Genomic DNA, 27,705 nt, shown 5'->3' with positions numbered 1-27,705 from the left:
AGGAAGGAAAAGGCTCTGATGTGTTGATGAGGTGAAAGGATTGTTCACTTAGCTATTTACGAGACTAGTAAGACCAACAATACACCCTCTCATAATACAGAAGAAAGATGAGTTATTTAAATGAGACTGAAATTTAGATCCAATAAAACGAAGTGCTCTTCCCATATTCAGACCACAGGAGTCACTGCCACACAACTTAAATGAAGACAGAAGCTTAGCAGGACTCAAGAAGGGTTGAGCATTTATATGGATAAACCCAGCCTCGCTCTCCCAAAGCAAACTGAAGCTTTAGCAGAGAGGCTGGCACTTGGGTGGTAAGGCACAAGTCTCTCAGAGGCTGGCCTGACTGCAACTTTCCAGCTGCAGTGACCATCCCTTAGGTGCATTCAGTTGTGATCCAGCAAAGAAAGCCCTCTTAGAAAAAAGTAAACACCAGCCTCTTGCACACGCACCGGGTACTGGACTCTTTGAAGCTGTTGATGCAACTGTGGGTTTTGGAGTTTGCGTTCTCTTCATACAGAAAACAGTCCCAGTCTTCAAAAGCATGCAACTTAAAATCTTCCGACAAAAGCAACCAGCAGCGTGCGTGCAGGGGGAACACTTCCAATTACTCTAATTACGATTCTGTCTCTTGCAAGAGCCGCAGAAGAAACATCCTAGGGAGGGACCTGAAGGACCACGAGGGCACCGGCGCAGCAAGACGCCGCCGCCTGCCTCCAGCGTGGCCGCGCGCTGCACCAGCACCCCGGGCGAGGGTGCGGCGAGGCAGGCGTCCTGCCCAACAGAGCACACCCCGGCACCTCCCCGTCATTCTTCCTTCAGCTCACGGCATGGTCCGGGGATGCTAAATTTAGCTGTCTCCCCGTTGCTGCGGCAACCAGCGCCTGCTCCAGCTGCACGCCAAGTGGAAAGAGCAAGCTTCCTCTGTAATGTAATTATGCACTTGCTACTTCCCCGGCAATAAATACCATAGTTTGGTATTTGTCTAGAAACAGTCAACTGATTTTGTTGTTGTTGTTGTTGTTGTTCCCAAAGACATCGAGGCTCAGTTTTGAGTTCCGCGAGTCTCCCACCTTAGACAGCTGCCTGAAAACGTACAGGGAGAACTGCTCATTTAAGTGTAATCGGGAGCCGCAGATTATAAATTGTCACTTTAAGTGCTCGGAGCACAGGAGAGGAGCCACAGCAGTGTCTAAATGCCATTACCAGAAATGGCATCCATCTCACGCCGCTGTGTTTATCATAAATAAGAAGTAACCAACACACCAAGACGTACCTGTGCTTTCTGCTTACAGACCTGGATGTAAAGCATGTCAGCTCCGCTCTACTCCTGGATTTGTCTTGGGACATACGGCCATCAAACTGATACTCAGATACGTAAAAATGCGCACTGTGGGTGCAGGATGCCGTAGTGTGCTATGGTAACTGCTGTGTACTCACACACCACCTGCCTTGAACCAGTGAGGAAGAGCAATGGGATTCCCAATCTGGAGCATGGATCCCTTTTCTAACCTGCAGTCCCACGTGAGAAATGTATGGGTGGCCCACGGAGCAGCTGAGTACAGCCACCAGCCCTTCCTGCTCCTGGCTTCGCTGGACATCCGTGTCCTCCTGCAGCAGCAGACCCTTAGTGTCGTGGCTGTGCAGGGGTGGGCAGCTGCACACCTGGGTTGTGGGCACTGCAGTCACCTGCCTTTGCAAAACCAAAGGGAATATGGAAACTTGTTCCATATTTGCTCGAGGGTAGCCAGAAGCAGAAGTCAGGCAGCAAACCAGGATCCTGTTTTCATTCAAACCATCTCACCTGGTTTAATACTTAGTGGGAAAACAGGATATTCTCTAAGTGGAATATACATCTGTCTGTTCTGTGAAGCTGAAGGTATCCATCGGCCAAATGGATAACTACGACAGTTCTTTAGACAAAGAAGAAACTGAATCAATAAACTGTGGTTAGAGCTTCAAAGTTGCACAAACTCTTATCAACAGTACATTAATCCTCAGAAAGCAGGATGGCTTTAGTCATGTTGGCATCTTCAGGAGGATGGTGGTTTCACAAAAGCCAGGTCCCTTGATCTGTCAACTACAGGACGCGGGCAAAGAATAACTTTTGACTTAAGAACCTTGAGTGACTACTACTATTGCAGTGCAATCCTCAACCCAGCTTTATTGAGGAATATCAACTCCCAGATCCCCCAGACTCCAGAGTCTTTGTTTTTCTAATTGCATTTCCTTTGCATGAAATAAAATCTTTTCTGCTTCCACTCTTACCTAAGCCAAAAAGTCCAGGCTTGTCATCACCCTGACATGCTAGGTACCAGCTCCCCAGACTGGCCACTAGCTCTTACGGTTTGTACTCACAAAGTAACTGTTTTAGATGTGAAATACTTGCTCTCCATCTGCACAACACTTGTGTAATTGAACCATGATCTGCAACGAAAACTCCCAGATAGCAGAATGATGCAAGAAATTTTTTTCTCCCCTTGATCTGTACTATGTTGAGGTTTGCCCCGTATACACACTCCTCCTATGGTATTCACTCGGAGGTAACAACAAGGTGACTAACGTGCACTGTTTGTTCTACATGGCTTTCCTCAGCGCTGTGAGTGCAGCTCAGCCCTGACCTGAAGCAGCCCCCAGCCAGCCAGGGTTAGCGCTGCAACAGCCAGCAAACATCCTGCAGCAGCCAGCATCACCTAGAGAACAGCCTGGAGGTTGCACACCGCATCCGTATCTTTCGTTTCACCTGGGAGCTGGCTGGGAAGTCAGTGCACGTCTTCCGCAGTGACACTAGTGTGCATTAACTCTTATTTTAAAGAGCTGTTCTCCAATTCTACTTTACCAAATGATCACAGACTTTCCTCAATATACCTCCTACTGTATAATGAGAACATATTCTTTGCATCCATTTTACTTACAATGACTTAGAGAAATAGCCTTAAGAAGGTTATTCCCAGGAACTGTAACCACCCCCTCAGAATAGCAGGTTGTTGAGTTAGTGCTGATGAGTCAGACGGGCTTTTTAATTCTGTTCTAAAAGGAATCACCACAACAGCGGAGAAGGGAGAGGAAAAATAAAAAGGGAATCGAGTGGAAAAGGCTTCCACCGTCTGATGATTCATGCACCATCAGTGTGACTCACCCAGCATTACTCTGCCATTAAAACATGGAGACTAGGCTGATTAGTCACAGTAATGAATTTTTCAAGAAAGGATTCTCCCCTATAAATAATGATGACTTTGTCTGGATAGTGTTAGTGTGACTCACCTTTCCAGCATGCCGGGCAGCACCAATCGTGTCATCTGCAAAAAGAAAACATTCGTGATGGCTGAGAATGCAGACACCAGACAGCCAGAGATGAGGGAAGCCTCCCTTCCTCCCAGAAGCAGCTGCCACCCCCTCCACCCCAGCCAAGGCTCGGGGAAGCAGAGACCATACTTTGCGTGGGCAGTTTATTTTTATTCTACCTGGGTAACTTGGCTCTGACAAGTAGTGTGTGCACTGAAACCAGTGAACCGATCCAGCTAGTAGCAGAAGTACAATAAGAGTAAATAAAAAAGCCTTCACCACCCTGCAGCATCCATGGCTTCCGAAGAACACCGAAACATCAGCACACTATGCCATGCATATGAACTTTCTCTCCCCATAAAATGAATCCATGTTCCCTAAGACTGACCAAATTCACCCCCCATGACAAACCCACGTGCATTTTAGCAAGTCTTACTGAACTGCTGATGTTAAGTTAAAAAAAAAAAAGCAAATTGCAGCAACAAGAGCCCTGGACAGAAGTACTGAAGATGAGCATTCTGGTAACAGTGCCAATACACTTCACTGCTCAAACAGATCTCTTTTATTTTTCAATAAATATTATTAAAGCTTTCTAGCATTAACACAGCAAGAATAGTTACTGACAGAAGGTAGGCAAAAGAAATTTAGTTTGCTTCTGACCACGGGCAGCCTTTGTGTAAAAGTGCAAGGATTACTGCAATAGACGTACAGAAAATGAGCTCGTAGGCTACTGCTTCAGTGGGACGTTCTGAGCAGCCCTAGTTTTACAGCAGCTTGCCATAAACATTACTTTACACACAGAAAGCATTTAGGACCCCAACATGTTACCCTACTGATTACACAGATGACGTCCACAATAAGAGAAACTACCCTCCCATGAGAGAAGTAGCCAGGGAGTAGCAGTTCCCCACTGCTCTGCAAAGTGCTGCCTTCATCAGGCGTGTGAGCAATCCATCTGCAACCTAGCTGAAAGATCCTCCAGAGCAGCAATCCTAAAACAAGCTTCCCAAACGCAGGGGCAGGCAGCTCTGATGAGAGAAACAAACCAAGCATTGATCCAAACCTTGATGAATTTTTGGTTAGCATGAAATAACTAATTTTCTAGCACTAATTAACAACCTAAAATATGAACTGATTCCAAAGTTTCTGCCTGTAAGAAATAATGTAGTAAAAGAAAAAATTCAGCTTGTGCCAAATACCACCCGGCCCCCAACCAAACCTGCTGACACCAAAGACAAATCAGACAATTAACATACAACTTTGAATGAAAATGCTGTCCAACAAAGTTCTTGAGACAGTGGTGGATAAGTGTGCTATAAAATACTTAACGGCACCAAAATGCAACAGTATCCTTGCTGATACCAAAATAACTTGATACCTTAAAACATGAGATTTGAGTTGGATCGGAGGGGAAAAAAATCAGCATATACGGGAGCACAAAGCACCTGTAAGCACTCTTAGTAGAAGCAGCAAACGTGACTTACTGTAGCAAGCTATTCGTATTAGTATCACTACTGCATTAACCCTTACACATGGTGGAATCTGGTTTGGGGTTTTGTTTGCTTTTGCAATTGTAAAACCTACCATTTTGGGAATAAAGGAGAAATCACGAAAGGCAACTAGAATTTGGTTGATCACAGTCGATACACAGGAAGAGGTAGAGAAGGGCTGTGTTTTGTATTTTATTGGCATTTCTCATTTGGAATAGATTCTGCCATCAGACATGCTGCGTGACAGCTTCGACAGGTCACTGTACGTGCAGGAATCGAACAGACCTTACTTCTGTGGAGTGGGCTGGTGACACACACACCTCTCAGCACTGCCCCACAAGTCAAGCCAAGCTTTTCCAGAGGGGGTAAACATCAAAGCTGAACAGGTCTGATGCAACTTTGAAACAAACTCTGACATTAACTATACTTGAGCTTTTTCACATAGTAATGCTTCAAAAGAGATGTGCAAGTGCCTATTTTAATTCTGTAAGGATAAAGAATGATTTCAGCTGAGTCTAATACTAGCTCAAGAACAGCAGATCTTTTATCTGGTACAAGCTTTATGATCTCTACCACAGATCCCTTGGCAAAAAGCAGCATACTGCTACTTGCCTGTCAGGGCAGTATAATGCTGCATATCATCTTCATAGATTGACATGCGGACATGAACTGCAATTGCCTCCCCTTAGGCAACCCATAAATGGTTTGAAAAACTAGTATCGCATCTCCCATTGTAATGCAGAGGGGAGCACATGCCTGAAACTTCATCATAAATCCTTACAAATGCATTCACGGTCTGAATCCCAACTGCAAGCTGACACACAGCTCTAAGCTTAGCATATTACAAAGCTGCTGGTTACTATTGCTACCCAAATGGGATTCCATTCACAGAAAAACACGCTACAGTAATTAGTATTTGACTTACACAGGTTAAGAAACTATGAGGCCACTAACAACTGAGATTTAACAGTAGGTACACAACGCCAGTGGAAATCAAGAGCACTCTCCCCAACAGCTTGCTGTTATGTAGCCTGTTTCCAAAGTCCAGCTGGATAGGCAGTCAAATGTCCCCTACAAACACCCCCACAGAAAAACACTGATGACAAAACCGGATTTCATTCTTAGCATCACCTCCACTTGTTTCCATTAGAACGAGCATTTTTAGAGAACTTTAAAAAACTGTGAAATAAGGCAAAGCTGGTTTTCCTATCTATGTTTTTACTTGTAACATGTAAAAAGAAACATGAATATTCAATACCTTTGTGCAGTAAAAATACTGACTTTTTGTTGTTTGTTTTGTTTTTTAAAGAATTAAGAAACAGAAGGCAGCTCTTTGAGTCAGTCTCACCTCACCCAGCCAAGTCCATGGTAAGACTTCCAGTAATGCAAGAGCACTAGTGTAAAAATGCCGACAAAGCCTTCTGCAGGCATGTTCAAATTATCTGGCAAATCTCTGCTTTATACACATGTATAAAATGCTCCCAGCATCAATTCAAAGAAAACAAGCTATAGCAAAAATGTAGTTTTTCCACTAATACCCGTGTCCAATTGCTTGCATGATCTTTATTCAAAATCGCCGAACTGGCCAACATCTTTGTCATCATCAGCCATAACCTCACACATGCCATTACCAAACAGGCAGTTCAACAAGAAACAGACCAAGAACTAAATAAATGTGTTCCAGATAAAGAATCAAAGAACCTAGGTGTGATTTAGAGACAGCCAGTTCTGCAGCTGTGTGTAGTTAATAAATGCCAAAGCGCTGCAAGTCCCAGTCCCTGGGAATTCACAGGTAGGACACGGGAGAACTCTACAGTAGGGTTTCTTTCTCTGAAGACAATCTAATAAAGAAAGAAGAAAGTGACAGAAAAAAGTGACAGAAAACCTAAAAGAAAGGCTGAGAACTATCCTAAGTAGCATGCCTTCAGTTGGTGGGTACTGAACTCACTTCAGCTTTCCTCAGACAACCATTCTTCTGAATGAAGTACTACTTGCCACAGAAATACCTGTGCTGCAGGTGAAACCATAGGTACTCCCCCAGGAGACAGAAGGCTCAGGTAATTTCAGGCAGAGTAGCCAACCACCAAATTACTTAAAAACTGCCAGCTCAGCCAAAGAAATCTCTTATTTCTTTCTGAAAATTTGAATTAGAGCAGAGTGAGAATGCATGCGTGTGTCAGAAAAATTTGTTCAAGACAGCCTTTCTGATGTCAGAAGTTGTCAGTACCTTGTTTTATATAGTCTGATAAAATCTTTAGCACACAAGCATGAAGTAGTAGTAGGGCTTCTTTTCCAATAATTTCACATATACATGCGTAAAACTCTGAGCAACACTACCACAGAGTTTGGAGTCTCCTTCGTTTGTTTTGGTAGATAAAAGGACAAGGGCTATATTATTTTTAAGTCAACTTATTTCACACAAACTCCTAGCTCGTAAATCCCAGGATGCTCATAACAAGTGGGAGAGATTTATTAAAGCCACTTCATCATTCTTTTAAAGGCGGCTGTCATTTCTTGATGTTCACGCATCTGCAAATTAATTTATTACATGCCTGGCAAGTACTGGTCACATTGTCCACTCTTCCTCTCCAGACCTATCTTCTACCTTTTTTTCTACCCCTAATTCTGGGAAGAAAAAAAAAAAACAACAACAACAAAAAAAGGAAGACTACTTTAGTCTAGAGATACAGAAGTTGCTATTTTCAGCTGCAAAGACACAGCCATATGGTTAGATTTATGTTCCGAAACAGGTGCTACACTTAAAGTTCTTATTAGAAGACCAACAAATAGTTAGAATTTATAACAATGCATTTCCAGTGTTTCTTCAGAAGAAATAAATTCTCCCATTCTTATTTATCACCAAATTGCAGCCTTTTCTCACTCTGATCTGAGCAGTAGCACAGGAGCAGAGCTTAGGGAAGAAGGACGACTTGTGAAGTTCAGAACACCTTGAAGGTGATATTCACTCAGACTGCTATAAGCAGTAGGAAAAACCGATGTAAAATACTCAAAGTCATCTTTCACATCTTATGTGCCACAACTGCCATACAAAGCCAGACACTTAATACCACTGTTCTATATTCAGAGACAAGTCATTCTACAGTAAGATGTTATGACTGCAAGTCTCTCTTTCCACTTCCAAAAGGTGTAGCGAACGGTAATGAAGCCTGTGCAAGTACAACAACGGATGAAGCTTGAGAACTTAGGCAAGATTTTTATTTTGTTACGCAGCTAAGAAGTCTCCTTCAGATTTCATTCACAGATCTGGGGTGAAGTTACAACCACTCAAAGCAACATAACCTTAATAAAGGTAAGCAATTCCCCGTGATGCACCCACTTGTGTACAAAACCATAACTGCTACCATAAGATAACTCACAGTGCCCAGGCAGAGAATTCACAGAGGTTCACCAAAGCACTGAGCTATTTAACGTTTAGTTAACTGACACTGTGCCTATGGAGCTCTCCTGTGCAGACTTACTCTGAAAGAACTAGGGAATTATATTCATGCACTATTAGTTAAATTGATCATGAAGCTATTCTCAGCATCTACTATTAAGTTTTCATAATGCATCTCTTTCAAAACAACAATTTCTTAATGCAGCTCATACCTGCCAGTTTCTACAAATAAAAACTACTCTTGCTCAGCTCAGGGTAAAACTGATGTCAGCTCAACAGAAAATAATGCAATAATCCACGTGGCAAGGTCAGTAAGCAGAAAGGGAAACACAGGATATACAAGTGGAACTATGAACTTCAACACTCTGCAAGCCCTGTTAGTTGTCAGTGACCTTCCATTGAGCAGCACTTCTAGGAAAGCTTTCTCTATTTAGAAGCTCAAATTTTCAGAGCCCAGTTTGCAAGGAAAACTCCCCAACTAAGCAATTTTCCCACTTGTGTACGAAAAAAGACAACTCAAGTAAGTTTCAACGCAATGCGTATTTCTCACAACCCCAAACCTACAAAAAAACAAAACAACAACAACAAAAAAAAAAAGCACAGAAGTGTAGGGTTTTCCTACAAAAAAAAAAAAAAAAAAAAAAAAAAAAGCTGACGCATTGCTTGTACTTTTAAGAAAAAACCCTAGCTGCTTCCCCTTACCATTGCTGGAAAGCCTTTGTTGCAGCTCCATTTCCCTCTCCCACCTTGCTGACTTTGAACCTAAGAGCATGACACACATCAAGCTGGGACAACTGCAGCACCTAATTTCTCCCTCTGGATCATTTCAGGGATATTCATGACTACCTTCACAGAACACTTACTCCTCTTCAAAGTACTGGCAACTGTACTTCTGTCGCCAACCTGCGTTATCGACTTGGCTAAATCATCATCTTCCCTGTTTGATTACGACTTTGAATACAAATGTAAAAGTTCCCTTGCCTAGAATGGCATAAGCACACACATGCAGATCTCTTCTCACACGTCAGTGTCGCCACATCCCTCAGAATTATGTTCTTGCTGTTATCCTTTCCAATATGCAATGAATGCAATAATTCACGTATGGTTCTAGCAGGGGACAAGCAACAGTCATCTGACCTCTGGAAAGGTACCAGGATAGGTGGGGTAGCAGGCTGAGCTAGCCCATCAGACCACCCATGCCAGAGAAATATGATTGCTGGCTTTCAGAGTTACTGCTGCCCAGGCTTTTCTGCTCTTTTTCAAACAGACTAGCTTCTAGCTTCTTCCACTCCTTTCAGTTTTGTATAGTTTGCTGTTTGTTTTTCCCCTAAACTCCACTTCAGACTTTTCAGGCATTGTCTAGAGTCGTTCCCTTGTCCTGCCCAGCATTTGCTACTTGGTGCAATTCACCTTTCCCTCCTCTTCCATTAAGAGTGCAACTGACACCAGACCTCAGTTCAACACAGACTATTTATGTATTTTGAAGTCTTAAGCAAATTATAAGCTTCTCAAATCCAATAATGATAAAAATCCTTGATCTTGTAGGCCTATTATCCTTTTGTAGTTGACACTTGGTAAAAAGCACAAGTAAGGTGATCAAGGCAAAGATTAGCACAGACTCCAAGGCATGTATGCGGCTGTAATTTACTCTCTCCCTTCCTCTGTTAATGCCAATTTCCAACTGAAGCCTGGCCTGCAAGCCTGAAAACCACATTCCCCCTACAACATAATAGCTTTCAAACCAATTCATCTCCTTGCTTAATCAAGCGCTAAGACAGCACTCCCTCAACTATTTAGTCCCACTCGTTTTGCAGGAGAACACAAGTTTATGCCTCACTCCCAGTGCAATTAGCATATTGTGATGCTGCAAACAGAAACAAGGCACTTGCTGTTTCTCACAGACTTTGTAGCTCTTGTGACTCCTGAAGGAGAAAAAGCTCCCTAAATCATGAGAAACTCTTCTCTGTGCTTATTACCTGCCCACTTTTTTCACTGGACAGCAAGCCTGGCATCCCTGGCTCCCAGTACTTTAATCCAAGAGCCAAATCAAGTCAAATTGTTTTTCCAAGTGAAATCAAAATCCACTGCAGCATACAAAGGTGAAGCAAACAGAAACAGACACTGTTGATAGAAAGGAACTATAGAGGGCAACTATAATCTTGGCTCTTCAGCACTTGCTTGTTAGTGAAGAACCCCCAGACTTTTGACTTGGTATTTTGGTTAACAACAAGCAATGAGTTGTCTGCACCCCTGTTTTCCAAGATGTGGGTTTTACGTAGCTTGTCTTCAGTGGTTTAAAGGGTATTTTGAAGGCAGGTCATGGCAATCACAACATGATGTCAGACTCATTGAGCCCCAAAATTGCAACAGCACGGGGTTCATAGGTCACCTAATCCATCAATGCTCTAAGGACATGACAGGGCTAGGCAATACAGGATAGGAGTTGGGAAATGTCCTGGTTTCAGTTAGCACAGAATTAATTTTCTTCCTAGTAGCTGGTGGAATGCTGTGTTTTGGCTTAGAATGAGAAGAGTGCTGATAACACCCCGATGCTTTAATTGTTGCAGAGCAGTGCTTATACTAAGCCAAGGACATCTCAGCCTTTGCTCTGTCCTGCCAACGGGCAGGCTGGGGGGTGCAGTAAGAGCTGGGAGGGGACAGACCCAGGACAGGTGACCCAAACTAGCCAAAGGGGTATTCCATACCATCTGACGTCATGCTAAACAATATATAGGGGTGGCTAGCCGGGGGGAGGGGGCCGGACTGCTCGGGGTTAGGCTGGGCATCGGTCAGCGGGTGGTGAGCAATTGCATTGTGCATCACTTGTTTGTACATACTATTATTACTTTCGTATTATCACCATTGTATCATCATTATTATTATTGTTATTATTATTTTGTTATTTTTTTTTCCTGTCTTATTAAACTGTCTTTATCTCAACTCACGGGCTTCACTTTCCATTTCTCTCCCCCGTCCCAGAGAGGGAGGGGGGAGGGTGAGCGAACGGCTGCGTGGTGTTTAGCTGCCGGTCGGGTTAAACCACGACAGGAAAGAAGCACGTTTAAAAGCTGTGGCAGGAAACATGTTCTTAAACACTGGGGAAACTTATATTGCGTTAGAGACTAACGCTGGCAAAAGGGTTAAGCAGCAGAACCAACTAGGCTGGTAATTTATCCTGTGAGGATAAGATTGGTCTTCTCTCTGTGTAACCCCTCCTACATGAAGATTATCCCCTAGGAAATCCAGTGAGACGCTCAACAAAGAGATAGAGGGTCAGAAGGGAAGGGGTAAGCGAGTGTTACATTTCAAAAATGCTTACACCTGTGGCAACAGAACAGACCTTAACATTTCTGCTGGATCAAACTATGCTGAATATCTTAAATTTCCCACTTCAAGCCTAGGAAGTGATTTAGCTAGAACTGAAGTTGAGCTATTCGACACGTACCAGAAAAGTTGTGGTGTCCTACAGAGGTGTTGCTGCTAGCATGTTGTGCAGGTTACTAAGAAGATACTACTTCATTTTAAGCACTGAGGAAGCTTCATCCCAAAGGAAATGAAGTAGGTAGCTGTGTTCCAGAACCTACGCGGACAATTTATGCGACACCTCTGATGAGGATGTGGAGACACTGTGAGTGGAGCCTGAATGTGTACCAGCAAAACCACCTACTTTGCCTCTTTTGTACCTTCATCTTTTCATCACACCTTCACCTCCTTGCTTCAGTCCTCTGTCTTCCCTCCTAAATTCCATGTTTTTAATCAGGCAAGAAGAGAGACTTTTTTTTTTTATAAGCAACACACAAACTTATACCCCTGGATAAGAGGTGTTATCACCATAAAACACTGAAGTAAGTGTTCACGGGGTTTTGTCCCCAAAACCTAAGCAAAAGGACGCACAGATTTTTCCTAAAATTGTCTCCTACCATGATTCTTAATTTCTATGGGTTCTCCTGAAAAAATGACTTACAGATGGTACATATCTCTAATGTGCTCCTCTCCCCAAAACAGTAAGCATCTGGCATGCCTACTGTTTAATTACACAACAGGCTCATGCAGGAGGAACATTTTCAAGCCTGGAAGCTTATGCTCAAACTCTGATTATACCCAGTAGCACGAGCTGTTCACGGTCAAGAAAAAGTTTTCAAACAAATGGAAAAATACTATTAACACGCTAGCCTCATAGCAAATAGACAGTACATTTTTACATATGTGGCAACAACCACATTATAATGTGAAGATGTTCACACACTGAAAATTTTACCAGAAAATAAATTGTATGACTTTTTGTTGTTGTTAGCTTTAGTTGGATATCACTGATTATAAGCACAGAGACTCAAAGCAGTGCTAATTTGTTCTGGAAACCAATGTAATCTGGCTGTGTCTCTAGAATTTTAGTTACGTATCCAACAAAGCAGGCCTCAAATTATTCCAGTCTACCATCTTCAGAAGAACATATTAAAATAGCTCAGCTGAAACATTCCTAGTCAACGGAAACGTTTCCAGGAGGGCTGACACCCCAAATTCTTTAATCACTGAATAGTGCACTCCCTCTGCTGGCACAGCACAGATGTCACACCTTAGCACTTTTCTGATTACACCTGGTTTAACTGTGTTAACATTAAAGTCTGCTAAATGGCTTCTGTAAGGGAAACTTCCAAAGGTGCCCACCAGTAACTGACTTCTCTGATGAAAGTCTTGCCGGAGTGCCACAAGACCCCAAGGCCTACAAACCCTCTGGGACAACTAAAATCGGTGCTTGTCACATTAGCTGTGTTTATAAAGTAGAAAAGTTGCTGAAGACCTACTGTTGTAGCATTTCTAACTTCGCAAGAAGTAGTTAGTTCTAACATGTCAAATAAACACACACTGAAGTGAAAGCAGCAGAAAGCTGCAATTCCAATTCAGTCATGCAAGGGATGCATTTTTCACTGCTGTTTTTTAAGCAAGGTGTGAAAATCCTACAGAGGCATTATTTTCTGAGGTCCTGTGCTTCCTCACACAGAAACAAGATGCCTACAGTTTAGATTCCCCTATTAGAGCACCATACTAGATGAATTCAGTACTTGACCTAATCAGAACAGCTGCAAGAAAGCCAAATCCTTTAAGCCACCTTTGAAGCACCTAACATTTCAGCTTTGAGGCAAAAGGTTAACCCTCAGCTGCTGGAGATGTAAGCTTTTTGTTATGCAGAAGAGAAAGTTAAGGTTTAGCAGTGAATAATTACAAGGGAGTTTCTTCAGCATTGTTTCCCAACACACTAAGTGACTTCCTATGTTATGGTAAGCAGCTGCTATTAGCCCTGCCCATTGCTTAGCTTTGAAATACAAGGATGAAAAACTGATGTTTGAATGGACCTCCTTTTAATAAACATTAAGTGTTTTGGCTTGAACTGCTGTTGATTTCTTCACAATAAAACCATCAGCTTAAATATCAAAAAGAGAAAGTTATAATTCAAACTTTAATGCGGACTTGTGTAAATTTGTGTTTCCTTCTTCCTCTTGTATTTTACAGTAAACATCTATGTATCTTCTCACACCAGCGTACAAAAACCTGACACATGCAATGATCACGGTGCCTACCCCACAAAACATGCATACAGAGGGAGAAAAATTAAGGATTTACAGGATGAATCATACCAACAAGCGTGAAGAAGCATTAAGTTGCTGTTTTGTTTACACACCTTGCTCTTCTAAATAGCTAAGAATTACCTTTGTAACAAGTTATATTTTGCACAACAATCAGAATATTCCGCTACAAGAATCATAAATTCGAGGTTACTCTAAGATGAAAAATGAACTTGTGGCCCAACAGGTGAAAGTAACTGCTTCAGACAACTGAATTAGAGTTGTATGCTGGTTTTGAATTAAGACTTCCAGAACAAGTGTCGGTAACAGGTAGCTTACCTTACAAACAGACATGATGTTAATGTTGATCATTTTGTCAATTGTCTGCAAGAAAGCAAAAGATTTGTGTTTTGTTGTAAGCTTGTTGAATAACATTTACACACCCTCTGGGTTGCAAGTGCTTGAATAAATTAAACCTTACTCTTCTACATCCACCTTTACTTTGTGCCTTCTTGCTTTAGTATCAGGAGCAGTGAAGACTTTCAGAGCTGTCTCTGAATTGTTTTTCACCAAGTTTTATCCCCGAATAGGGATTCCTGCTAATAAAAACCCAACATAGATGTATCTCATTGACACTGAATTTCCTAACACCATTTGCAATATTTATGAACTTTAATAAATTATGATATTTCAGACATGTTCATATATTCATGTTTATATTGTGCTCCTCACCACTTCATAACATTGTTTCAGTGCTTAATTTTCTAAGCAGAAAGCCCCAAACCACTATGTATACAGTCAGCTACAGAGGGTTTGGAAACAAAGTCATATACCAGTGAAAGTGTTGAAAACCTGCAATTACAAAGTACTCAATGCAAGCACAGTTGTCTCTATGTTACCAAACATCTAAAGAGGTCACATTTAAGTTTCAGAATGGTGTTTTGGAATATACAGCGACCATTCGTGACGTTGCTTAATTTCCTTTGATCACTTAAAAATCACCCCACAAGCTAAAGCAGCTCAAGAACAACAGACAGATGAGACCACGGACAAGAGCGGTGTTCAGTTACTAACCAGTGCACCTGAAATAGAAATACACTCTGCCACTGTTCTTCGTTGACATATAAAAAACACTGCTCAAAAAACTGGGACTGCCCTCATCTCAACTGTACTGTGTTGCCTGTGTAAGGCTCTTAGGACCCTTTTGGCTTAATGCTAATCAGAAAACCTTTTTTTTTTTTTGGTGTGTGTGTGTGTGTGTGTGTACCTTCACCAAATCCCGGTACTTCTGCCTTAACTATTAAGCACTGAGTGCTAACGATGAGAACACTGCAAAGCAAGAGAAAAACCACTCACCTTATCCAGGTCTGGAACATCAATGAAATATTCAGGATACGAATATGAAATTCCCACGTTGTTTACTGAAATGAAAGCAAGAAGTTTTATTCTAATTGCTTCAAATCTGATTTCTGATGCTCTAAGTGTGACTTTCAAATAATTCTCTTAAAATGTTGCAGTCGAACCACTGCACCCCTCCAGTCAAGTTTCCTTAACTGCAAATCCACTTGTACATGAGCGGGGTGCAAGAGCAAGTACACAAGGTGTTTTTAGCACAAATGTTACTGCAATGGTTTCTGTGGTGTCCCATCTAGCCCACCACAGTGGAGGAGAGAGAGAGGAGAGAGGACAGTAGGTGGCAGCAAGAGCCCAGGCACTGCAGCTCTCCCCGAGAGGCTGGGGGAAGGAGGAGGCACAGCTCCGAGTGAGGAGAAATCACATTAATGACAGTCTCCGTACATTAAGCAGCCTGTGTTTTTGACAGAGCCTCTGCCTTTAGAAATGGTTCCTGGTTTGCTCTCCCTGGGCGTTTGCAGACCTGCTACAGGGAGATCCATTGCAGGAAGCTGCTCTCCTGTCCCCCTCCCCACGCTCCTCAGATCTGCAAAATCCCTCCCCATTGGCAGCATTAAAATTAACAGAGCGAATGTATTAATTACTTAAACCTGATTTTTTTTTTCTCCCTTCAACGTAACACTTCAGCCTGGCAAGGTTTTATTCTGAGCCCTGAAACCAGCATTCATTCTCCAGTCTCAACCCAAGTAGTGGAAAACTTCTGGTATCATTAGAAAACAATGCAGCTCTGCAGCCTCAGTTTATTCAAACTTAATAAAGCAGATTGGTATGGAGACAAAAAACAAGCAAATGGGATCTCCGTTTCCTAAGTATCTGTTGTTCATCTTACGCAAGTGAATCTTGTGACATTTGGTTGCTGTGGTAACATTTTACATTTATATAGCGTCTTACACCCCAGAGGATCCTAAAGTGCTATATATGCTCAGCAGCACTGCTCACCTCTAGGGTAGAGTCTACAGGGGGGTAAGAAACACATTTAAAAGGTACTGATGCTTTTTTTTTTTTTGGTGTGTGTGTGTGTGTGTGTGTGGTCGGTTCAGGTTGTGTTTTTGAATAGCCCCTACACCTGTGCCAAAAGCTGTAATTTTTACACCCAACGTGAAAGCTATTTAAGCATCAGCAGACGTTCAGGACACGCAGGCAACATGCAGTAGAGATTCTGGCACAAGTTCTCATGCTTCATTCACAGATTTTCTCAAACAACGGCACTTTTACCCCAGACCTCTCAGTATATCTATGGAAACCTTTAGCTGATTTGTCATAATGTTTTTTAAAATTTTAACTTTTGGATAATCTTTAAAAAGAAAGGAATCAAGGAGAACAGGGTTTGACAAATTCCTAACAGATGTTTGTTACATTTACAGACATAAGTTTTAAAAAGGAGCAAGGTCCAATCTTGTTATTTCCAGAGTAAGAGAGATTTTTCCCCTGGTTTTCATCCTATATTAAACCATTTTTCAGTCCATCTCTCTGGAAAGGATTTTTGCCATGAACTGCAGCAGAGTTTTGGGACTATCTCTGGTTGCTCGTTCTAAATCCAGCATATCGCCTATGACTTGTGTTACAGGGATGGTTGCACAAAATTCACACCCCTTACTAGAAACTGCGACCCAGTTATGTACCCTTCCAGTTTTAGCCATCATTTTCTACCGGATGATATTTTGCTGTAGTTTCAAACAGATTTTTTTTTTAATGGTTTTCAGTTTGTAAAGGCAGATTTTACCCCAAAAGAACTGGATAACAACAGGATAAGATGCTGTCCAGCTCTAACTCGTTTCGAGAATCACGGGGATTTAAGAACAGCAAAAGAAAGATTTCCCACCTCTGCTTGTTTAACATATTGCTGTAGCTAGCACATGTTCGAAGTCACTGACAGACGCTGTTTTGAACACACAGCAAAAACATTATGCAAACTCTTTTAGCCTTCGTACGTGGGTGAGAAGAAGCTTCCAAATAAGAAGTTTACAAGGATTTCAATCTGTAAGTTCTTTAGTTAGACTCGGTGCAACTATACAATCAGAAGCTCAATCTTCGGCAGTATATGTGGAGATTCCTGTGTCTAAGTGCAAGGTTAAAAAATAATTACCATAGATCATCAGCAACCGTGCTATAGTGCCAAGGGTTCTCATCGATATTCTTCTAGATGAGACGCAAAAGAAGAAAATATGCTGTAACCTGAGAACTCATCCCTTGTGGTTCTTCTCATTTAAACCCATGTTTTTCCTCACAAAGACAAGCAAAACAGAGATTTGCAAAAGCTATGTTCTTGATTGCAACAAATGCTACAGAATTTAAAATATAAGGCACTAAAGCATGAAATTGCCACAAAAAAAAAAGGTCTTTCTAGAGTAGCCATAGCCTGTGCTGAAAAATTACACTGATAAGTGGTTTGTGTTAATACAGCTATATCTGGGGAAATAAAAAATCCTACGTATCATGTAATCTGATGACCTCAAGCATGAGACCTACTAAAATTGCAAGTGAACATCCTGCTCAGCCAGAAAAAAAAGGCATCTGTAAACCTGCATTGGCAAGGGCTGCAAGAAAATGGTGAAAGAACTCAGCTAGAGAAGACACGACTCTCGAGCATTTAGTTGCTATTTTTACCATGTTTTTAGTCAAGGTGCTTGTGCAAATAACCAAGCTCTGTTTGAAGAATGCCATTTTCCTGTAGTAAGCTGACAAAAAAAAAACTGAAACAAATTCACTGCTTTCGTGCCCGAAGTCTATAAAAAGTCAGATTTTCATGATTCTGTGCATCACCGTAACTTTAGCACAGTCTAACAAATAAAAAAGCCTTTTCAGTTTGGATACATACCTCACATAGTAAAAGATTTGCTGCATTTTGAGATATGTACATGATAAACTATTCTGTTGCAATTGCTATGTAACAGACAGCTTGCAACAGATCAGAATAAACATTAATTTTAATCCTCAAAGTTTCTTTGGAAATTATATCCTTCAGAAAGAAAAAACAAGGTATCCACAGCTCTATCCTAACTATTCTACACGCAACATGTTGGGTAGATGGTGGCAGCTGCCCTTACTCCAATTTTAGGTGGATTTGAATTTTTATAGTAATTAAATACTGGATGTCATGAGTTGCACGTACTCAAATCTGTCAGAAGTATTAGGGAACATTCTGTGCTTCATCATTTAATTACAGGATTTTTAAATTGAGTTTTTATGTATACTATTTTCTTGGGCATTATTTGCAGGCATCGTAAAGCAAGATCCATCTATTAGAAACAGAGCTCATATACAATATTACCACATGTGACAAATTTATTTTGAAATATGCTTTTAAAAGAATAGTTCTAGCTCCAATTACTGCACTTCAGCTTAGTAAAACGAGTTTTGTAGTAACAAAATAACTTAAACAGATGACATACTGGCAGGCATCTGAGCCACAGGACTTCGTAAAAATGTCATGCCTTATGTTTAGCATGACAGGTTCCCATCCCCATACTGAGAAACTGTAGAAATCTAGGCTATGCACAGGTAGGTGTGCTTCCACAGAAAGAACCAGAAAAAAAAAAAAAAAAAACAACAATAAAACTGCCTCTGCCCCACAGCTCAGGTAAGATTCAGGTTATGGCTAATTTCCTCTTAACTCACAACAGACACCTTCCTGAAATGACTTTGGTTCTACATTCTGTGACGTAACAGGAGGGATCACCTTGTCTTTTCAAGGACTTCCACAACACCTACACTTCTGCACATCACAGGCCACGCTCGGGCTTATTGCGCTGCTGCTAGCAGGACACCGGCTTCCCAACACGACCAGAACGCACTTAAAACTTTTGAGACAGGAGACAGTTACTTGATGCTATACTCTAATGATTAAATTTCAACAGCTCTTTAATTAAAAGTTACCAGCTCTCCCACAGGGCCCTACTGCTAAGCTGAATCTAAGTATCTAGAGCTTGCTCAGATTCTGAGACAGCATTGGGTCAAGTAACTGTGCATGCAGTCACAAGCTAAAGGAGCCTTTAACAATTGCAGAATAACACATCAAAAACACTCAATAAGCCTCAGTTCCTAGAACCTGAGCACACATGCAAGCACCAGCTCGTGTAGTGCATCATCGGGGAGCTAAAAAAGCACATTGAGCATATGGTGACGTAGTTTTAGTCAGGCAAATGATTAGTTTTTGTGAATTGTTTTCAAAAAAATTTTAAATGTGAAAAAGTCAGTAAGCGTGTCGAAACAAAACACAGCATGAAAGATTTAGAAAGACAAGATACAAACCTAAAACACCGATCTCCAGGCCTTCCAGTCCCGCTTTGATTCTATCATAAATATCTTCTCTCTCTCCGAAGTCTGCCACGATAACTTTTGTTTCCACACCGTACTGCTCCGCTAGGAAAAAAAAAGTTAAAAACTTTGAAGTAGTTGAATTATTATTCAAACACTAATACTATATCAGTTACTGTGTTTTTTACACACTTTTTTAAGCAATTAATATTATACTAACATTTTCATGTCTTCAACAGGAATCCTTGAATTTTAACGTAACCTGCTTAAGAAGTTTGCAACATTAGGCTGCTTCTGTTGAGAACATGCATTGTCAAATGATTCAGCACGTTTTGTTTGTAAGGGACCGTGAAAATGGCAAGAAAACAAATTATACAGGTTTGCACAGAAGCCAAAAAATGCTGAAATCAGAAAATACACGTACACAGCAGTGCCCAAGTACAACTTGACAAGGACACTTTCTTCCAGCTTATGGCAAATGGTAAACGAGTGGCTTCAGATTGAGCAAAACTATTCTTTATTGCCCTCCATTTGCATTCTCACTTCCAATGCCTTAAAACGTTTCAAATATTTAGTGTTTTGAACACAGCGAGAGCAGGGAACTTGTGGGTGAACGAGAGCAGAGCTGTGAGTTCAGTCACTCTAAAACCATTCCTATATGCTTTTATCTCCTCCTTTAACACAACAGGGGAAATACATACAACCAACTGCATTTTGAAATAGAAAAGGGAAGCAAGTATTAAAATTTCCTCACGTAAAGAGCAATTCTGCCTCCATCAAGCTAGATTAATTACATGTAATTAACATCAGCACGATGTCCTCTCGGACTTCAAAAGAACAACCCAGCAGCTTAACGCTGAAGCATTTCTGAGTTTTGCTGCACCTAACTTCCCACCCTGGCGCTCCCCAAGGCGGCTGTATACATCTCAGGGAGGATTTTGCAGCATTTTGCCCCCACGGCCATTCATAAAAGTGGTGTCAATTTGAAGGAAAAGAATCATTCACAAAAAGATTAGAAGCAGCCAGCTTCCCGTGATGCTCTTTCCCATTCAGGGGAAGTCGCAGCTCCCAGGATTCTGCCGTCCATTCATGCAGAATCATGAATCCACCGAACTCGCTGGGCTCTGGCTGCCTCCCTTCCCCCACCAACATCCCTCCTGGCAGATGAAATTATTTCTCCTCCTTTCCCTCTCCCCACCCCTCAACCCCTTCATCTCTCGTGAACAGCTGCATTGTTTAAAAATCCCCCGAGAGATGTTGCTATGTGGAATGACGACGTAAATAGCATTAAGCCCCTACTGCAGCAGCAGTCTTGTGATCGCGTCAGAAGAAAATCAAGTTCAACATTTGGGGAGGGGGGGCTGTTCTATTTTTGGGCACAGCTGTTCTAATATTTAACATACACATTCAAATTCTTACAGGACACCGAATTAAAGGCAACGTTGTAGGCACATCAAATATGTGCAAGGGGACTGGGCGGGAGAAACCGAAGGAGAACACTTCCACACACATGCCATTTTAAACTGTTTTACTGTATCTGCAGCTGTCCTCACAGCCGTTCAGATGCTTCATGAAATGCAAGTTGTTTAAAGGACCCGAACACCATCCTCACAGATTTGCTCAGTTGTTCCTGGCCCTTCTAAGCTAAACACTCTTCATTAGGATTGTTACCGATTTGTCCTCTACGCTTTTCGAAATCACTACAGAGATGCTGAGAGGAAGAGTTAAGAAAAAAATCGTAAGACCTAATGCTATAAATAGAAAAAAAGAAAAAAACATCACACCACAGCACGTATACGATCACTTCTCCAAGCCTTGAGAAAATTAGCCACTGCGTCCAAGGTAGCTGCGCAATACCCCTACAAAAACAGGCAGCACCCTTTGTGGGCTGATTGCAGGTAACAGATCGAATAAAGCGTCCAAAAAGCAAAAGATTGCCTACTGGTATGGCCAAAGGACACAATTTTTGTGCAGCTGCTCGCTACAGACAGTCCAGATTTTCCTGTCCCAGCAGCAGGCTCCATGCACTGACCCAGCTCTACCTCCCCATCTCATGTAGCAGCCTGGCACTGTCACTTTCAAGTCCCACACTCAGCCCCAGAACCTGCAATAGGTGGTAAAACCCGCTTGATTGGAGAAAAGGGTAGCAGACATCTGGCAAAATGGTTCTGTCTCAAGTAACGATGCAGACAGCATGAAGTCACTGCTGTGCAAGCTTGTGCTAGTGGTCAGAGCACAAGGTGCAGGGCAGAACAAGTGTGCTTTGCTCTGTAGGAGCACCAGAAAAGGGGGTTTTCTTATCTTAACAATTAAGATGCCTTCAAAGAGATGGGCTAGAAAAGACAGTGGCACATATCCTTGTTTTATCTGCCAGAAAGACTGAGATGAAGTGCAACAGAGGAAGAAGCAAGAAGGCTACCTCCTAATCCAGGATAACTAGCTGTGACTGGACTCTTCTCCACTCAGGAGGAGAAAACCTCAGCTCCCTCATAGAACTCAAAGACCTTGAAGTACTCAGGGGCCACAGGGAATGAAAGCACAAACCATTTTTTGCAGTCAGCAACCAGAACATCTGAAGCAGGTGATACTATGTGCCTGCGTGTCCAGCGTTCTTGCTGATGTATTGACAAGCGGATCTGGTGTTTCGTCTTTGGGACTGGTGCTTCAAGTGCTTCTTAGCACAGGACTGAGTACACTCGCACTTGGAAAAGGAATGCTGTGCTACTCTATTAGTTCAGATTGCATAGTCTTCATAAGCTCCTGGTTTTAGACAATGTTGTGTAGAAAAATTAAAGATCATGGAAGTTCTGGAGAGCAAACTTGATTGGAGACTCAGCCCGACATATTAAAATCAGAAAGTAATTTGGTAAGTTCAGGATATTAATTAAAAAAATATTCATTTATTCATACGTGATTTAAGTCATCAGCAGTTCACAGGAAAATAACATCTACTCCTACACAGATGTGACATTACTGTTTACTTACAAAAGCAAGGGAACTGCACAAAGACTGCTAACGAGCAGATGAAGCCTAGGAGGCCCAGAGGAGATCTCCAGGTGCCATCTGAAGTTAGTTCATGGCCAGCAGGACCAGAAGTGAAGAAAGCAGCGTTGAAAGGGGAGTACTACTCAGGAGAGTGAGCGTGGTGCACTTCAGCAAGCAGGTGAAACAGAAGCAGGAGGAATTGGGGCAGCAGAGAGATGAATATAAAAGTAGAGAAAGGACAACTCCGTGGCAGAAACCACACCAGCACCATCCTGAGCAGCTGCAAAGACAAAACCTGGTCTCTCATCTATAAAATGAGAAGCTATAACCTCACTAGGTGAAGCAAAAGCTCTTACCTATTTTTCAGGTAACTCCAAAGGCCAGATGTGGGTCTGACTTACAGAAAACATATCCTTGCTATGCAAGGAAAACGTACATCTAAATGATTAAGCTAACTGCAGCACACCTTTGTTACAGGAACAAGTCAGGTGCAAAATGGTACCATGTTACCTGCAGTACTGGAAAAAAAGGATCATGTTGGAATTACAGAAGTGGAAAGTTACAGTGATCTATATCCTAAATAAAGACCAATGAAGTACTGTAAAGTGGCTAGGAGGTAACACTTTAAAGTTTGGGTTTTTTTTGGAAACTTAAGTAGTTGAAAGCAGCAGCCCTCCCTAAGCTGATATCTTGGTTGACAAGCTAAAAAAGCACTAAGGAAATGAAGTTTTCACACCCAAATAAACCGTGGTTGAAAGAATGTTCACCCAGAGGAGTAGCCTGGTGTACCTCTCTGCAAACGCAGGCACACCTCAGCCTGTGGTCAGGAGCAGCAGTGCTGTTTACATGACAGAGGCAGCGTCAGTGTTAATGGGATCTGTGGTCAAAAACCCTGCAGGAACAGGAAAACTAGAAGACTGCCCATAAAGAAAAATAATAGTAATAATGTTAAAAGCATTTGGCTACAGCAGCATGATTTATGCTGCGTATTTTGAAACAAATCCAGGCAGCTTTGCAACACGGAGGTTCAGGATCAAGCATCTGAGGTCCACACTAAGGAGGTATTGGGAACAGTGACTGCAAGCTCAGGGTTGCATTCAAAAACTCCTGCTAGAATAGGAGCATCTCATCTCTTTACATTGTCTGATAGAAACATCACCGCCACAGTGAGGTGGTAAAGAAACTGCTTGAAACTCCTGTTACCTTTTTTGCACTTGGTCCTTAGCTTCAGGATGGCCAGAGACGCAAACAAAGCAGTGGCAGGAAGAGACAGAAAACAGCTCTCCACTCTTCAGCACATGGCAAAGAAATTTGGTCAAGTAAAAGTAAGGTGATTCATCTACCATTCACAAATGAAAACTTCATCTTTCCAGTATCGTGGCAGTGGCAAGACTCACACTAACCCAGTATCCAAGCCTCTAGAAGCAGAGTTTGTAATCTTGCAATACCTTCTAAAGAAGCACAGAGATGAAGTCAAAAGATGAAAACCTCCTGCATGTTTAGTACTGCATCTATGCACAGCAGCTATGAAGAAGAATTTAGGACTATAGAGTGGCTGCAGATAGCTCTACAATTTATTTATTTATTAAGGCAGAGGCGTTTCTTAAAGGAATGTATCCACTCTGGGCCTCTGTTTTCCAGGACCATCAAATAATTTTGAAATTTGCGACCTTATCGCTCTCTATAGGTACCTCAAGGGAGGCTGTAGCGAGGTGGGGGTTGGCCTGTTCTCCCACGTGCCTGGTGACAGGACGAGGGGGAATGGGCTTAAGTTGCGCCAGGGGAGTTTTAGGTTAGATGTTAGGAAGAACTTCTTCACTGAAAGGGTTGTGAGGCACTGGAACAGGCTGCCCAGGGAAGTGGTGGAGTCACCATCCCTGGAAGTCTTCAAAAGACGTTTAGATGTAGAGCTTAGGGATATGGTTTAGTGGAGACTGTTTGTGTTAGGTCAGAGGTTGGACTCGATGATCTTGAGGTCTCTTCCAACCTAGAAATTCTGTGATTCTGTGAAATAACTTCCAGACTGGTGAGAGCAGGTTGTCGCTACACACTGATGTTATTCCCCATACAGAAGCACTTTACAATCAGCCAGGTATAACAAGACCTAGTTTTGTCTGGTCATTTTGTAGGAACTTAGGACTGCAAGGTATGAGCTTTCCCTTACAGAAGAATGGTGACCTGCTGTTAATGAAGGTTTTAAGTTTCTCACTATCTTGGACTTCATTCAGTAAGATATTTGAAATGGGATAAAAAATATAGACACAGTGAAATACAGAATAACCAGAGGCACCTGGGGACACCTGTTTGGAGAAAGAAAAAAAAAAAAAAAAGCAGAAACCCTGGAGAACCTGCAATGCCCTTCAGAACAAGATCACAGTAGTGCAGATGGAAAAAGTGTGATTAGAGCAAAGTCCCTGGAACCACCAATTGCCAAGTCCACTGACATACTGAATACCTAAACCACCGGCCGTTCAGAAGAGACGGGATGTCCTATTTGTGCAGCTGTACTGTACCAGCCCTTGTCCCAACGGACAGATCACACTCGTCTCTTCTGTGAAAAGTGGAAGAGGAAAAAGGAAGAGGAAGAGGTCACTGCTGACCCTAATTCAGAGGGATGCTGCACAAAGGAGACACAACGTAAGAGAACATGGGTGTTCAGAAGGGCAGCAGATATACAGCAGAAAATAGGTATCCAAATGGAAACCCCTCTGTAAGTTATATTTCTATAAAACTCTGAAATGGTGTACTGGTGACCAAAAGAATAATGAACAGTTGAAATGTACCTAAAAGAAAGCTCTGTTTGCACCTGTTTTGCACAGAAGTCTCCGTGTAGGAATACCATACTGCATTAGTTTCTGTATAGCATCATGAGATGCCTACCTACGATTTAACAGAACTTGTTGTGTTAAAACACACTCTCCAAAGCATGTGCATATACACATCTGGTCAAGCACTGAAGAATAGGGCCAGATTCCTTTCATTCTACTACACAAGCAACACTGCCAGGGAATTCCTTCTATACTGTACTAATTGCACAATGTCCTTTAAAAAGTGAATACTTAATCTAATCACATCCAAGAGTAGAACCAAAAAAAAGTCAGACTTTATTTATAATGTTAAAATGGTTATACAGCTTTAAGTTTCAGTACACACACACAAATCAATTCCTCACTTCTCAGCTTTGAAAGAGACAGAAAATGGATTTTAAAGCCAAAGTCCATGAACCCTTGAGCCATATGGAACATTTAAGTTTTTATAATGTGCCGTCACTACAAAATATAGGAAGAAAACGTGCTTTATTAACACTTGCCTCTATTTGCTCCCCTGAATCCCATCACATCAAAATACATCATTTCTAAGATACACTTATCAAGTCAGAAGAACGTTCTTAGCAACACACAGGATCAATCAATAAGCCCATTCACCCAAATATTATGCTCAATATTGTAAGCGTTCCTAAATCAAGCTTGCCCCAATTACACAGCTAACTAAAAATACAGCATCAAGCAGCCTGTGAAAACAGCTGCACACGCGAACAGCCAGGGGGGCTGCACAGCCAAGTGAGGCCAGCGCTTCCAAACGCCAACGTTATTTCCGCAGGAAACACAAGCACAGCTTTGCTGCTCGCTGTGCACCCCTCCAGTTTGCTGAAGTGGGTCTGCAGGTAAGGCGTGGAAGAAGGCACCCACGGACAGAGAGTGTGACTGCCCTTGCACAGGTCAGGAGTGCTGCCACCCACACGTCTTGTCTCACCTTGACGGCGTGTAGTTGTCCTCACTGCTGCCTTACAATATCCACTAGGGCTGAAGTTTCACAAAGAATTTGCTAGGGTGCAACCGCAGGCTGGTCCAGAAGTAAGCGCAAGGAGAGGTAGGGGAAGATCAACATTACGCGACAGACAGCACAAATTCAGCTCCTTCCCTCCTGCTACTTTCACCTGCCCCCACAAGACTTTTTTTTTTATTATTATTATTTTCATTGGTGGTATTGGGTTTTACACGGCATGGCAAAAACTATTTTTAGTTCACTAAAGGAATGACATGCCATTTTAGGAATGGCACATGGCCTATTTTGAATACTTCCTATAATAATTGTTACGGTGTGATTGTGACAATGTATACGCATGATGGAAATAAAGCTGTTTTGTTTAAAAAAAAAAAAACACTTCTGCAAATAAAAATCTACATTCTTCAGCCCCTGCCATTAAAAGCAATGGTAATGATGGCCTCCGTCCCCTTTTTTAACTCCTCAGATTCAAATTGAACAGACTGAACTCCAGAATGACCAGAAGAATTATTTAGTATGTTATTTAGAAGATTATTTAGAAGAATTTAAGAGTCACTTACAGAGACAGAAAGGTATCATACTAGGGATTAATAAGAAAATAAATAAATATGCCTTTACTCTCAAGACAATTTCAGGACATTTAAGTCAGTCGCTCCGCATGAATTAAAGCCAACAGCTTCTCACTTATTCAGTATTATTTGTTAAGTCCCTGATAGTTTCATCTGGGTTTGGCAGCCACAGAAGAAAGTGCAGTCAAAAGCCTGGCACTTAAAAGCACAGACTTCAGGGTTTTCCGAAGCATTAGTTGCAAGAGCAAATACATTGTTAATTAGTCCAATAATTGCATAAAGTACATAAAATTGCATAGCACACAGTTCAGCACTGGAAGCACTGCACATGTTGGCTGCAATACTTGTTTAGCATACTTGTATCCATTAGTCAAACTATTTTAAACATTATCTATTTTTTATATTTTTTTTTTTCCCTGAAGAATCTGTAGTGAAAAAACAGATCAACTGAGTCTCCTTTCTCTGTGTACAACCAGTAACTGTCATTATTTTCCTTGCCACAACACGTTCCTGAAAAACACAGAGGTGGCTATCAGCATTTCTCTAGCTGTTAAGTCTGTTGTGGATTTTTACAGCCTTGACAGACAGAAAGGACTTGCTGTAAGGGAATTCAACTTGCTAAAGAAGTCACCTGTGTAGTGAAGTTGTAGAAGGAAGACAGAACTGTGTGTATCATCCAGTCCTCTCCTTGTGCCAGAGAACTGGTCCCTCTTGAGCCTCTTAGAAGCCCTGATTTCAAATCTCTCAGACAATAGGATTTCCACCCCTTGCCTTAAAACAGATTTGCAATGCAGGCTTTCACTTAGTGAAAACAATCCAGTATTCATTTTCCATGTAATACTAAGTTTACTTTGTTGCTGAAAGTGATAAGCAATATATCGCAGCTTGTGTGTTACCAAAAAGAGCTCTCATTTTTGGCAGCCACAAAAGCATGCTACAAATAGTTGGGTTTCTTTGTGTGT

The 27,705-nt window shown here is 41.8% G+C and overlaps 1 protein-coding gene across 1 annotated transcript in view; it reads right to left on the bottom strand.

The window, feature by feature from the left end:
• The window catches only part of HSD17B12 (hydroxysteroid 17-beta dehydrogenase 12), a 74,703-nt gene that overhangs the window by 11,900 nt on the left and 35,098 nt on the right, over positions 1-27,705 (bottom strand). Inside the window, 4 exon segments of the mRNA XM_032188304.1 lie at positions 3,265-3,299; positions 14,073-14,117; positions 15,090-15,154; positions 19,398-19,508. Of these exon segments, the coding sequence (XP_032044195.1) occupies positions 3,265-3,299; positions 14,073-14,117; positions 15,090-15,154; positions 19,398-19,508 (256 nt within the window).

Source organism: Aythya fuligula, chromosome 5, assembly GCF_009819795.1.
Source record: "Aythya fuligula isolate bAytFul2 chromosome 5, bAytFul2.pri, whole genome shotgun sequence".
NCBI classification, from domain to species: Eukaryota; Metazoa; Chordata; class Aves; order Anseriformes; family Anatidae; genus Aythya; species Aythya fuligula.
This window is presented reverse-complemented; position numbering and strand designations above follow the sequence as displayed.